The sequence below is a fragment of the Artibeus jamaicensis genome, unplaced genomic scaffold, assembly GCF_021234435.1.
Source record: "Artibeus jamaicensis isolate MK-2021 breed Jamaican fruit bat unplaced genomic scaffold, CSHL_Jam_final contig_3230, whole genome shotgun sequence".
NCBI lineage: Eukaryota > Metazoa > Chordata > Mammalia > Chiroptera > Phyllostomidae > Artibeus > Artibeus jamaicensis.
Window position 1 is genome coordinate 4856437 of NW_026521764.1, and position 13607 is coordinate 4870043.

The 13607-nt window shown below is 56.6% G+C and overlaps 2 protein-coding genes across 2 annotated transcripts; both read right to left on the bottom strand.

Moving 5' to 3' along the window:
• Window positions 1-5: 5 nt before the first annotated feature.
• On the bottom strand, window positions 6-7068 carry HOXA9 (homeobox A9). Its single transcript, XM_037126510.2, has 2 exons — window positions 2412-7068; window positions 6-1385 (listed from the first exon to the last, which is right to left on the bottom strand). Exons 1-2 carry the CDS (start codon window positions 2995-2997, stop codon window positions 1147-1149), a joined length of 825 nt encoding a protein of 274 aa, XP_036982405.1. The 5' UTR covers window positions 2998-7068; the 3' UTR covers window positions 6-1146.
• A 2342-nt stretch (window positions 7069-9410) lies between these two features.
• HOXA10 (homeobox A10) lies at window positions 9411-12821 on the bottom strand. Its single transcript, XM_053663637.1, has 2 exons — window positions 11275-12821; window positions 9411-10069 (listed from the first exon to the last, which is right to left on the bottom strand). Exons 1-2 carry the CDS (start codon window positions 12254-12256, stop codon window positions 9795-9797), a joined length of 1257 nt encoding a protein of 418 aa, XP_053519612.1. The 5' UTR covers window positions 12257-12821; the 3' UTR covers window positions 9411-9794.
• Window positions 12822-13607: the final 786 nt, after the last annotated feature.

Below are 13607 nucleotides of genomic sequence, written 5' to 3' on the forward strand. Positions count from 1 at the left end.
AAAAAGTTAAATATCTCAACACAACAATTTGGTCAGTAGGCCTTGAGGTAAGTAACTATTGCAAAATATACAGTGTGTGTTCAGCCCAATGAAACCCCAGATTTATCAAGAATACAAATCTACAGTAGCCCAGTGGTGGTTTCATGGTGTATAATTTATTATCAATAAAATTAACTCCATTACAATATCATTTTCCCCCCGTTAAAATTAAACGTAAACCATAGGTAGTAACCTTCTGCACATATGTATAGCTCTGAATTTCCTCCCTGTTTGTCTGGTGTAAAAACAATCTTCAAGCTGGTCTGAGAGCTTTTAAAAATATGAGGATTATATGTACAATGTACAAGACAGGTCTATAGACTATGTAGAGAGAAAAAAAATGCCAAAATTTCCAAAGTGGAGAGAACCATGAATCTATGTACCTCGGAGAACTCATTCTTTCTTAAAAAAATTTTTTTTAATTTCACTGGGAAATCCATACAGCTAATTTACAATCCAAGGTTAACAGCCTAGTTATACAAAAGACATATTCCACAACAGAGCTATACGCTATGCAACTCTCCCCCTCGTAAACAACCTGAGTTCAAATCGAATTCTAGCAATCACAACCACAAAGGGCCCATCACCTGGCCCAGAAGTCGGAGTCACAAAACATAATCACCAGGATAAGACAGTGTTCAAGTAGGTCTCTGGGCAGATCGCGCTGCCACACAAAGAGAAAGTTAAATTAACTACACAGTCTAAAAACTATACAGCCCACAGTCGACAGTTGTGCATTATAAAAAAAAGGTAGTTTTTGTTTGTTTTTAAGTCAGGAACAGGTAGATTTTACAAAATATATACAAGAGAGCATACGCTGCCATCAACGCTAATGCCGCCTTCCCCTTTTTCTTCTTCTTCTTCTGCTTCTTCTTCTTCTTCTTGTCTTAAGAGAAAATGGAAAGCTTACAATACCTCCTCCACAAAAGCGGCAGGCCAAGGAGCCAGCCTGAGAAGGGTTTGCCAGGGGGAGATGAGGCCTGGGGTTTAGCGCTGCGTTGTACCGAGTGCTGGAGGCCTGGGTGGTATGGGGGTGGGAGCAGAATAAGGGCAGTCCTTTCTCTTTCTCTCTAGCTCCGTCTCGTTCCTAAATGAATACAAGTGGCATCACTCATCTTTTGCTCGGTCCTTATTGATTTTCTTCATTTTCATTCTGCGGTTCTGGAACCAGATCTTAACCTGCCTTTCCGTGAGGTTGAGCAGCCGAGCCACCTCGTACCTGCGGTCCCTGGTGAGGTACATGTTGAACAGAAACTCTTTCTCCAGTTCCAGCGTCTGATGTTTGGTGTAGGGGCAACGCTTCTTCCGAGTGGAGCGCGCATGGAGCCAGTTGGCAGCCGGGTTGCCTGAGGGGGGAGGGAGCGGGGAGAAAAAGGGGATTTAGAAGGAGAAGCACCCCCTCTCCGCTGGGAGCTGGGGAACCTCCTGGGGTCTTCGGCTAAAGTGCAGGACGCTGCTGAATTGGTTAGGGAGGGCGGCAGAGCCTCGGACACAATGGACCCCTGGCAGACAGACGCTGGGACGGTCACTTACAATTGCACACAGTAAAACCTCTGCTCCCCTCCCCCACCAAGGCCCTCCTTTCTCCTCCTCTGTCCTCCGGTCCTTTTCTCTCCCCTCCCACTCTCCCCACATCGTGTGATGAGTGAAATTTGAAAACAGATCTCCTTTCGGCCAGGCAGGGGGAAACCACTGCTGCCCTGCGTTCGAGTAGCAAGATTAATATTCTTTTCTCCCTCTCAGTAACTCCTCCGTGTCTTCCCTTCCTCACCTTTCTTTCTCCTCTCCTCACACTCTGACATCCCTGGAAGGCCGTGGGAGCGGGGCAGGCCCTTGTTCGCCTCTTCAGTTTATTAGAATAATCTGGTGTGAGGACCCGCGTGGCCTGGCCCCTTGCAGCCTCATCTTGGGCAGGATTTACACCGCCACTGGCCGAAGGCAAGAAGTGGAGGGAATCGGCCGTCTTTCCCAGCGCCCTGCCTGCAGTCGCTGCTCTCGCTCTGGGACAATCTAGTCTCACAAAGGACTCTCTGAGACGCTGCTTTCTAAGAACGGCCCAAAGTATCTCCGTCCAGGTCTCCGGGAGCCAGGGAGAGGGGGTGGCTGGTCTTGGCTCGGCCTGCAGTGCCCGCCCCGCCCCCTCTCTCGGTTGCCGCCTCCCCTCCCCATGAGCTCGGCCAGCCGGCCGCTCTTCACAGCTCTGTGGACTTGGGACCCTGATCGAGGGGTCCCCAATAGCAACTTCTGGCTCCAAGACTTTTCAGGAGGCTCCCCATGCGGGCGTAGGCAGCCTTGGGAGAAAGCTGGAGTGCAGGCAGATCCGGGTGGCCGGCGTGGAGGTGGCGGCTGGTTCAGAGGAAGGAGACACTTACTGGGATCGATGGGGGGCTTGTCTCCGCTGCTCTCATTCTCAGCATTGTTTTCGGAGAAGGCACCTTCACTGGGCTGTTTTTCTCTATCAACTGGAGGAGAACCACAAGCATAGTCAGTCAGGGACAGAGTGTGAGTGTCAAGCGTGGGACAGTCACCCCTTCTGGCCGACAGCGGTTCAGGTTTAATGCCGTAAGGCCGGCTGGAGGGCAAGCCCGTGAAGGAGAGCGCGCCCGGCGTGGGCTCCAGCCAGGAGCGCATGTACCTGCCGTCCGGAGCTGCCGCCGCCACGGGCGCCTGGGGGTGCACATAGGGGTGGTGGTGGTGGTGGTGGTGGTGGTACACCGCCGCTGGCACCGCGCTGGCGCCTGCCGCGTGCACCGGGTTCCACGAGGCTCCGAACACCGCGGCCTTGGACTGGAAGCTGCAGGGGCTGAAGTCTGGGTGCTCGGCCAGTGCCGCCGGCTGCCTGGGGGGCTGACCCAGCGCTCCTGCAGCGTAGCGGCCCGCGCCGAGCTCGTCCGAGGCATCTGCGCCCAGCAGGAATGAGTCCACATAGTAGTTGCCCAGGGCCCCCGTGGTGGCCATCGCTGCGCCCTGCGCCCGGCCGGCAGGCCCGACCCGCGGAAATTATGAAACTGCAGATTTCATGTAACAACTTGGTGGCACCGGGGAGGGAAGTACAGTCACCTAATAAGTTGCCGGCGCCCGCTCCCCCATTGGCCGCGCGCGTCACGTGTCCGCCCAGCAGAACAATAACGCGTAAATCACTCCGCACGCTATTAATGGCCCGGTGTTTTGCAGTCATAATTTTTATAGCAAAAGCCATATGTTTTTATGCAAAGGGATCGCGGCGCTCAACGATCAGGTTTGTTTTAATTGTGGCCAACGAAGATTAAAAGATCAAATCTGGCCTTGCCTCTGGACTCCCTCCCCTCCCACCGCCGCCACCAGACGCACACTTCTGAAGCGGACTATTTTATATCACAATTAATCACGCCATCAGCAAGGCGCGGGCCCCGCGTGCGAGTGCGGCCAGCGGAGCCCCTCACATAAAATTAGACAATAATTGAAGCCATAAAAAAGCAGCCAAGTCGCATTCTCGCTCTACTGTATTTAAATCTATATTTATATTTCATAAGGAGTTATTGTTTCAGAAGCCACACAGGCTGGTGGGAAGTTGGGAACGACCAACAGATTCGTTTACCTCGCCGTGGCTCCCAGCTGTAAAAATTTACGAGGACCTGGAAAGGTTAAATTAGACTGTTGTGTTTGGTTGGCGGGCTCCCTGTAAATAATCCCCGCAGTCCCCGGAGAGACGAGTTTACCCCATGCTGGCCACGAAAAGTCAAATTCAACGCAGTAGGCGTCCCAGACTGAGCCACCACCGCCCCTGCCGGAGCGCGCTGGGAAAGGACGGGCCGCCCAGAGGACGCAGCCTGCTGCGGGCCCCCGGACTCTGCCCTGCTGGATCGGACCGCCGGGTGCCGGGACGGGACCCGCATGACCGCTGTGCCTCCAGCGAGCTCCCCACCGAGGAGCGGCCGGCCAGCCCAGAGCAAAGGGGTTAGGGGCCTGGCTGTGTCGCGCCTTCCGCCCAAGAAATTGCCCAAACCAGTGTCCGCCGGGACTGCTGGGCCTTCCCTGGCAGTGAGGGATAGGGGTGTGGGGGGATCTCGCACGCGCACGCCCAGCGCGCCCTGCTCAGCGCCGGCGGGGATCACAGTCCCCCCAGTGGACGCGGCAGGCGCCCCAGCCCTGCGCTCGGACCTCCGAGGCCCTGATTCCGAGCTCTGCTAGCCGTGTTGCGCTCCCAGAATCAGTTCACACACACACACACACACACACACACACACACACACACACACACACACACAACACAAACAAACCCAAAACCCCAAAACAAAAAGCACGAAGCAGCATCAATAAAAGGAGAATTCGACCTAAGGGACTCGTCCGCTCAGTAGCTCGGAGCCCAGCCCGGAGCGGCTGGCTTCTGGGCCTAGTATGAATCCGTCAGGTCTCCCTCCTTCCTGGCCACTGCCCCTGGAGGGTCCGCTTCGGTTACCCACGCAGCCCGGGCTGTCACAAGGCCCGGCTAAGGGGGCTGCTGCTCAAGTCCAGGGCCAGAAATTAAAACTGGGAGGGGCATAGGGTATTGACTTTAATCCCATTCCTCAGCTTGGCCAAATTGAGGAGGGTGTTTCTCACCGCTTAAGAGTTTTTCAGTGATAAATTGAAAGGTCTAGGCCACTCTGTTAATTGGAAGAAGAAGAAAAAAAAAAAAAACCACCCCAAATACAAACGGAAAGCAGCAACTCCTAAAAATGGGGTAATTAAATTCACGTGCGAACACTATGCCTGCAAGAGTGTGTTTTTCATTAGCCCACTTCCCTGGCGGCGAGGGCGGGCGGCCTCCGGTGCTTCCATCTCCTTTTCTGCCTTCACCCTCCTCCCAGTCCCAGTTACCACTTCCCCACGCAAACCCTAACACGTCCCTATCCTGCGTGGTGACCCTCAAATGCCAGGCTCTCCCAGCAAGGCTGAGAAGCCAGCGGAGAGCCACCGGGGGCCCCTTTCTCGGCCGGCGCTGGAAGAGGGAAGTGGCCGACACAATGAACTCCGACGTGGCCGGTCCCGGCCACCTCAGTCCCCTCCCCCGCCAATATTTTTCCTTTCCCTGTACATTCCTTTGCGTTATCCCCACCTCCTCCTCAGCCAAAGTGTCCCAAACATCAGGCAGTTTGCTAGGCCTCTGAGATTTTCATTAAGGAAAATTAATCGGGGAGGAAACCTTCACTCCTAATTGTAATTGTCTGTGAACGCTGGACATGCCTGGCTGCCTTTTCCTTTCCTTTCTTCCTTTCTTCTCTCCTTTCTTTCTTTCTTTTTTTTTTTTGCACCTAGATAAGATATGAATTATCTATAGTATTTTTAAAAAATAAAAAGGCTTCCTGTAAATACCCTTAGCCTCCCCAAATAGGGCAGCTACTACCAAGTATTTAGCAGGGTTTGAGTGTTAAGTAGCCCCTACTGGGGTCTAGAAGTGTGCATATGTGGGGGTGGGGGTCACCAAACCAAAATCACCCCCCCCACACACACAGCCCAGAGGTTTGTGAGGAGATAGTTCAGACCCCCACAGAGCCTGGCTTCGTGTGTGTTTTATGCTGGAAGTAAAAGGGATTGTGTGCGCATAAAGAAATAATAAATGGGTAGGACTGCAAACTGTTTCTCTTTGCCTCAGAGTTCTAAAACCATGGCCTCTAAAAACAAATCCAACACTCGGGTCCTGGATATGCTAGAGAGGAGTGGAGGGTGACTTGCCTGAGCCTTTCAGATGACAGAACCAGGGACTGAGGGGTGAAAACATTTCCGGTGCCCAGAGCAGCGCTGGGACAGGCAGCGCTGCCCAGTGGAAACAGCCCGGAAGCCTCGCGGGTGCCCGTGTGTCTGGGGAGGCAGCTTTCAGTTCCCAGTAATAACCAGAGAAGCCCGACTGGCTTCCCGTGGTGGACGACATACAACTTGGAACAAGAACCCACTCCAGTCTGCATCCCAATGGTTCTGGAATTTAGGATTACTTTTTTTCTATTATTCGAAAGCCTGGTGTTGGAAGGGTCCCCTTCTCCAGCAGTGGTCCTCACAAGGTGCCATGTCTAACATACTCTGAACCTGAGAGAAGCTACTGACAACCAAGCAGCCAGTCTTTGCCCTAGTGGGGCTACCTTATCGCGGTTAAAGCCGGAGCTGAGACCCGCAAGGCCTGCAGAGCCAGGGAAGCTTCCCCCGAGTCCCCTCCGTGGCTGTGGCCAGACTCCACTGAGCCTGGCTGAGCCTCAGCCCAGTTCCCAGCCTCAGGCCCCCAGTGAGGCTGGCGAGGGGCTTCCTGCCCTCGCTGTGGGCACCCCAAAACTCCGTGAATCCCCCTAATCTGATCTTCTAGGCTGCCGTTGCTGACGGAACGCAAAGCCGCCGCCATCCGGTCGTGATCGTAACCGAGGCCTTGTCTGCGCGGAGGCACACCAGGCCCGGATCCACAGTCCTCGACAGACGCCCCAGGTGAGCCCTTCCTAGGCAGAATACACCTCTACTTGAACCCACAGAGAAAAATAAGACACCTCCTACCCCGAGCTCCCTGGGCCAGCCCTGGGCTCCCTGCAGGAGGACGAGCTGAGGACAAGAGGAGATGGAGATAAGGAGAGAGAGAGAGAAAAAAAAAAAAAAAAGACAGAGAACCCGAACATAAAAGAAAAATAAAGAAAAGGGAAGGAAAGGAAGAAGGAAGATATAAATAAAAGAAAGTAGAGTAAAAAAGGGGAAGGAAGGAAGGAAGTAAGAAGAAAAGAGTCGGAGGCAACTCCTGAGAGCAGAAAGCAGCTTGCAAGAGAGAAGAAGGGTAAGCGACAAGGCCAGGATCCCAGCCCGTCTGCCCCGTCTGCTCTAGTCTGGCCCGAGTCTCCACTGGCAAAAGGATCTTTCCTTACGTCCTACCCTGGACTGGGGCTGACACGGTCCTAGCTTTGCAGGAGGATCGCGCGGTCCTGGCTAGCACAGGCCAGGAGCGGGGGAGGCCCAGGATGGAAGTGTGCGCCCCTGACCTTGAATGGCCCGGGGCCCAGAATTCCTACCACGCCCCCCGGCGTCCACTAAGGCGCAGCTAACCTGACTGTACCTGCTTGGGGCCAGGTGGGGAAGAGGGTGAGGCCAGCAGCCTGGCAGAACGCTGAGAAGGAGGTAGGGACGAGGCTCCTACGTGAGAAAGGCCGAGGTCGCCACCGCAGGTCTGGCACGACCGGAGCCTGGACGCCCCGCCCGGCCCTGCCCCCGCGCACACAGGTACCTGGAGACGATTTCAACTGAAGTAATGAAGGCAGTATCGTGCTGTCGAGAGAAAGGTGGATCCCAACAACAGGAAACTACCTAAATCACCGACCAGTTCTGGTGCTGCCCGCGCGGGGCTGCCTTGCCCGCTGCCGCCGCCGCCGTCCCTGCCGCCGCCGCCGGAGGAGGAGGACCCAGAGACCGTGCCCGGAGCGGCCCCTCGCCAGTCCGCGCCCGCGCTGCCACCGCGCCACCCTGGCTGACGCGAGGGCAGCCCGGACAGAGAAGCCACCGGCCCCTGAAAGGTAAACCTGGGAGAGGGAGGGAGGGAAGGAAAGGAAAGGAGAGAGAGGAAGAGAGAAGGCGAGACGAGCCGTGTTCTGCTGGTTCCCCAAAGCGTACAGCTCAGCGAGCCGACGCCGCGCGGCGGCAGCCCCGGGCGACTCGGAAGCGCCGGGGACAGCCCGGAGCTCGGCTCCCGGTCTGGTCTCGGCCTCCCGCGCTCGCTCCCCGCCGCTCGCTCTCCCCCTCTCTCCCTCCCCGCAGGCAGCCAGCCGGGGCGCGCGCTCCCGCGCCCCCTCCCCCTACCATCGCCCCCCCCCACCTCCCGCGAGCAGGAAACGCGTGGCCCCGAGGAGGGCGACCAGGTGGGGGAGGCTGTGCTGGGGGAGGGGGGCGTCCAGGCGGCGGGGTCTCTCTCTACGTAACCGCGGGCGCTCGCGAGGCGTCGTGGGCCTCAGCCTGCTCCCTGGATTCCTAGATTGGGGGGTCATCGAGGACCAGGGGACCCACAAAATAACCAGTCGCCCTGGGGCTCCCGAAAGAAATCCTGTTTGGCTTCCTCTATGAAGCTCCTCTCGCAACTGAAACCACCGGCCCAAGACAGCCGCAACCCAGATATACTAGCAAGTCATAAAACTGAACAAAAGCCGACAAACCCTACGGCACCAGGGCTATATGGCCCAGACAAATTACGACTGTCTAGGTAATATTTAAATAGATGCCTCGAGTAATTGCAGGGGGAGCGGGCTCGTCGTCCTGTTGTAAAAGGGGTGGACGGGATAAAGTGGAAGGTGAAGATAAGAAGTCCAAAAAAAAAAAAAAGAGGTAAAATTAAAAAGCTTCTTCATTCCACAGCTTTTATTCTTCTATAAGAACATAAACATCGTCTTTTTTTTCCACGCACAGCAGCATTACAATATTAATTTATTCTGATTTAAGATTAGAATAGAGCTAGAACTAACATTTATAATAACGATAGAATGCATTTGCATAAAACAAGATTGGCATTTTTTCATAATAATAGACATTTATACAGATTTGCATTTATAGTTTTTTTTCTTTTTCTGCACCTACAGGTTTGACCCTTTTATGCATGTAACTTCACAGTATAAAGGAAACCAAAGAAATGTCTCCCTTCTCTAATCTATTCCGCTTGCCCCAGCCCTCCTCGGCTTCTACGAATTTTGGAAAGAAAAGAAGAAAAGAGTGTGTGGGGGGGGGTTGGGAGGAACCCTCCTCAAGACAGGGAGAATTGTGATGTGCTTGTTGTGTTACCAGTGGCAACAATTATTTTATGACAAAAATCTACTAAATCCACATTTATAAACTAAACTACATCAGATTATTTGTCTACTGTTTTCCAGAGGATATGGAAATTCAGAGAGAAGGGAAATAATTTATGTCCACAATGCCAGAGCTTATACAAACTGGAACAGGGGTTTGCCTGTCATGGTCATTCTCTCTTTTTTTTTTTCTTTCTTTTAAAGCTGGGATATCTTACAAAGAAAGGAAAAAGTTTATCTTTCTGACCCTCTCAATTTTCCAATCAGCCAAAGTTAAGCACTTTTGCCAACCTGTATGCCCATAAGCCCTTCTTCTTTGCCAAGGAAGGAAGGAAGATGAAAGAAAGGAAGGAAGGAAGGAAGGAAGGAAGGAAGGAAGGAAGGAAGGAAGGAAGGAAGGAAGGAGGGAGGGAGGGAGGGAAGGAAGGAAGGAAGGAAGGAAGGAAGGAAGGAAGGAAGGAAGGAAGGAAGAAACCTAGGGGCCTGTACCCCTGATTAAACACAGCCCAGCACTCCAGGCTGGCCAGCCCTGTGGCGGCTCCTTGCACCATCGACCTCAGGCCAGACACCTCAGCGCCTACAAGAGGACCCGGGCCTCCCGGCTAGGTTTCCTGGGCCCCCCCCCCAAACCCCCCACAGGAAACCAGCTCCACCAGGAGGCCAGGGGCCATTTCGAGCAGTGGAACACTGAGACAACAAACCATCCCAGTTCACCCTTTGACACTCAGGACAATATTCATCTATATAGAATTTTAGAGCAATATGGCTTTTTCCCCCAGAAAACAACAAGTAAACCAGCACCTAGCAAACAGACTAAGAGACAAAAAGCCAGAACAAACCAGCCCTGCACAGACGTGGCCAGCGAGGTGGCGAGGTGGGAGGGAGGGATGGGGCTCCCGCACAGGTGCGAGTTCCTGGGCAGAGGCCGACGACAGGGAGGAGGACGGCTCTCTGGAAGCGGAAAACAAAAACAAAAACACGGCGTTGCCTGGAGCTTCATCAGGAAAAATTAAAGTTGGCCGTGAGCTCCCGGATCCGGTTTTCTCGGTTCATTTTCTTCAGTTTCATCCTGCGGTTCTGAAACCAGATTTTCACTTGTCTGTCCGTGAGGTGGACGCTGCGGCTGATCTCCAGGCGCCGCTCTCGAGTGAGGTACATGTTGAACAGAAACTCCTTCTCCAGCTCCAGCGTCTGGTGCTTCGTGTAGGGGCAACGCTTCTTCCGGCCGCTCTTTGCAGTGAGCCAGTTGGCTGCGTTTTCGCCTTTGGTATTGCCTAGCATTTAAGGGAATAAGGAGGGGAAGGTTAAATCCAGGCTATGTGGGCCGACTGCAGAGGGGAGTGGGGGCCGCCCCTGACACAAGCGGCAAGCCCTAAGTCATCCACAGACGTATGTCCCCCCTTATCTTGCTTGTCCAGGAAGCAGGTTCCTCCAAAAGGCTTGTGCAAAATCCAGTGGACTGTCCACTACATCTACCCTCTCAATTTACGTTTTCCTCTGCTTTTCCCCAAACACCTGTCTTAGCACGAAGCTGCCAGGTGCTTGCAGAATAAAAGGCCCCAGAAGGCCGGCCTCTATACCTTGAACTTAACGCCTTACTTTTTCTTTGCTTCTCGCCCCAAGGAAGACAAGCATTTCCCGCAGCACCCCCAGGCTGGGGGCCGCCTGCTTACTCGGAACGAGAGTGGGAAGCATGGCTGTGTCTCACTCCAGCCCCTTCATTGACCAAGGCCGGATGAGAGAAGGGAGCAGGACATCACTGGGACACGGGGAAGGCACAAAAAAAACTGACTCGGGGTCAAGGGCCTGACGCTGTCGGGTCTCTTCGTGAGTGAGCCCCAGACGCGCAGTCCCGGCGATTCTGGGCTCCAGAGGAAGCTGAAAGGTCCCTCTAGGATCTCAGCTCAGGGCCCCGGCGTCCGGGCCGGATATGCCTTTTCTTCTACCCGCAACGAGGATTCCCGCCCCTCCAGCAACTTTGAAAAAAAGCATGGGGGATCGTAAACTCGAACTTCGCCGGTTAATGGGCTTATTTATTGGTGCTGGCGGCTGCTTATTTTGGATGCCTTACAAACATCCACACTATCTGCGGGCGAGCCACTTTCCCTCCCTCCCCTCCCCCCGTGTGGGCCGCGCCTCGGAGACCGGGCCCAGACCACGGCTGAGGGTGCTCCGGCCCACGGAGAAGGACATGCACACGAGGGGGGCTGCTCGCCCGGGTCCTCGCCCCTAGTCGGGGTGAGCCGAGGCCAGTGCGGACGGAGGACGTCTCGGTGTAGGGCGCTGAACTGGACATGAATTTTTACTACGTCCCCACGCCCAAATATTAAAAAGCAAGTTCACAAGGTCAGCCTGCCGGCGGCTCGGGCCAAGGCCGGCCGGCTGCTGCGCGGACTCCCGGTTCTCTGCTCTTTCCCTTCTCTGGGCCGGCCTGCCTGTCTGCCCGCCGGACTGCGGCCCTTGAGCGCACCCTGCTTACCCCGGGAGTCCTTCTCGGGCGAGGCTTTGCTGCTCTCGGAAGGGGCCGGGGAGAGCTCCTCGGCGGCCGAGGACGACGCGTGCGCCTCCTCGTCGCCCTGCGAGCCCCCGCCGCCGCCACCGCAAGTCAGCGCGGGGGGCGGCGGCGAATCGAGGGCTCGCTCCTTCCGGGCTGCATCCGCCGAGCCGGAGGCGAGCACCGGTGGCGGGTCGAAGCCGCGCCCAGGGGGCTGAGAGGGGAACGGGCCGGCGCCGAGATGCTGCGCCCCGCCGCCGCCGCCGCCGCCGTAGCCCTTGGCCGTGCCATAGGCCTGGGAGAGGCGGAAGTAGCCGGGCACGGGCACCCCGCTGGAGGTGCCCAGGGCGCAACCGTCGGGCGGCGGGCCCCTCGGGAAGGGGGTCAGGTCGGCGGCGGCCGAGCCTTTGGGGCATTTGTCCGCCGAGTCGTAGAGGCAGTAGGAGCTCTCCTCTTTGATGTTCTGCGCGAAAGAGCACGAAGTGGCTTGCGGCGGGGGTTGGGGTGGCTGCGGCGGGGGCGGTGGCGGCTGTTGCTGGGGTTGCTGCGGTGGCGGCGGCCCCTCCGGCGGCTCCATCCGGCAGGACCGGGGCGCATCCAGCCATAGGTCTATAGGCGCGGGCGCGTAGTTGTGCGCCCCCGGACCCAGGGCCCCGCCGCCGCCGCCTCCGCCTCCGCCGCTGCCGCCCGGGGAGGCCGCCTCATTACGCTTGCCTCCCAGAGCCGGGAACAGCCCGCAGCTCGGCAGCCCGTAGGGCAGGTCGGCGGCCGGCGGCAGGTAGACCCCGCCGTGGGCGAAGTAGCCGCCGCCGCCCCCCGCGCCGCCGCCGCCACCGCCTCCAGCCTCGACTCTGCCGGAGCTGATGAGCGAGTCGACCAAAAAGGAGTTCGCGGCGGGGCTCTCGGAGCATGACATTGTTGTGGGATAATTTGGCGAAGGGAGCAGATAGCCCTTTCTGGCTGACATTTCTTGTGCAAAACATGCTGAATACGATTAGCAATCCCCCCGCATCGCGGCGGGCGCCTGCAGCCAATCCTGAGCCAGAGTTTCTCACGACCACTCCCAGTTTGATTTCGTAGGCGTGGGGCAGCTCTCGGAGGGCGCCCTCCGAGCCCGCGATTGATATAAATAAGTAATCTGTATTGATGGCCCTCGAGACGCACACCCGATAATCAGCCCAAAGGCCAGGAACTGTGGGGGCTGCCCCAGTGTGGCTGGAGACCGGGGACCTGGCCCGTGGGCTCGCCTAGTCCCTGCCCAGACGAGAACCGTCTTTCGGGGTCTGTCTGAAGGGCCCTCTGGGCCCCGTGCTATTAACAAGTGGGGTGTTTATGGTGTGCACCCAGGCCCGCCTTGGGTGCTCCCTGCCTTATGTTGGAATCTGCCACTATCCCTCCGTACACTCCAAACACTAAGGGGTCCTCTCAAGGCCTCAAGCTCTTTCCATTGAGTTCTGGAGCAGTCTGTCTCCCGAAAGCGGCGGACCTGGTCCTCCAGCCATCAGGGCCGTTGGAAATCCAGAGTGAATTGGAAGCTGACAATTGCTACCTCTTTTTCGCATCCCACACGACACTCCCCCCCCCCGCCCCATGCAATGCCCTGTCCTGTCCGCCCCTATACTCTCGCCTGCCAGTCTGTCGATCTAGTTAGGACCTTGGCCTCTGGTGTGCTTACCAGGCCTGCCCGTCGGAGGCCGTTTGGGCGCTGGTGTGAATGGGGGTTATGGAGGCAACTGGCAGCCTGCAAGGCTCCCCGCCCCTACTCTGAGGCCAGCGACAGGTCCAGGCGCCCCACGGCCCATCCTCCCGCCAGGCTCCACGCTCCAAGCCCTTCCAGGGAAGTGAAAGGGATATTGGTCTTCGGAGTCGTTGGCTTGCCCCGAGGTGAAGACCTGAAGGGAGACCCCCGGAGGAAGGGTGGCTCACGAACACCTCTGACACAGTCTCCTGGGAGTTCTTTCTCCCTTTAGCCTGGGCACCTGCACGCTCCTGGAGGCCACAACAAGAACCAGGGTCGCCACACTCCTGCCTCTCTGTCCCCACCCCTCTTCCCTCCTCCCCTCCAAACCCGGAGCTGGGGCAGCCCTCACTCCCGCGGTTTTGCGCATTTTAACGAGGCCCGTCGTGAGGAAATCCTCTCCCTGCGAGGCCGGGCTGGGCTCCTGGCCCAGTTATAGGAACCTTCAGAGCCCAGGGTTTCCTTAGTCCACGGCGACAGCGACGCGTTCTAAGTCAACTGGAAATGGCCGGCCTAAGGCGCTAGCCCCCAAGTGTGGGCCTCAAATGCGTCTCAGGAAATTCGACCTTTTCCGGCCGGA

What these genes read in the sequence shown, in the direction of transcription:
- HOXA9 (XM_037126510.2), bottom strand. Translation starts at nt 2,997, where the DNA reads ATGGCCACCACGGGGGCCCTGGGCAACTACTATGTGGACTCATTCCTG. An exon ending in CAAGCCCCCCATCGATCCCA is followed by an intron (nt 1,386 to 2,411) that starts GTAAGTGTCTCC and finishes CTCCCCCCTCAG; the next exon opens with GCAACCCGGCTGCCAACTGG.
- HOXA10 (XM_053663637.1), bottom strand. Translation starts at nt 12,256, where the DNA reads ATGTCAGCCAGAAAGGGCTATCTGCTCCCTTCGCCAAATTATCCCACA. An exon ending in GCCCGAGAAGGACTCCCGGG is followed by an intron (nt 10,070 to 11,274) that starts GTAAGCAGGGTG and finishes CTTAAATGCTAG; the next exon opens with GCAATACCAAAGGCGAAAAC.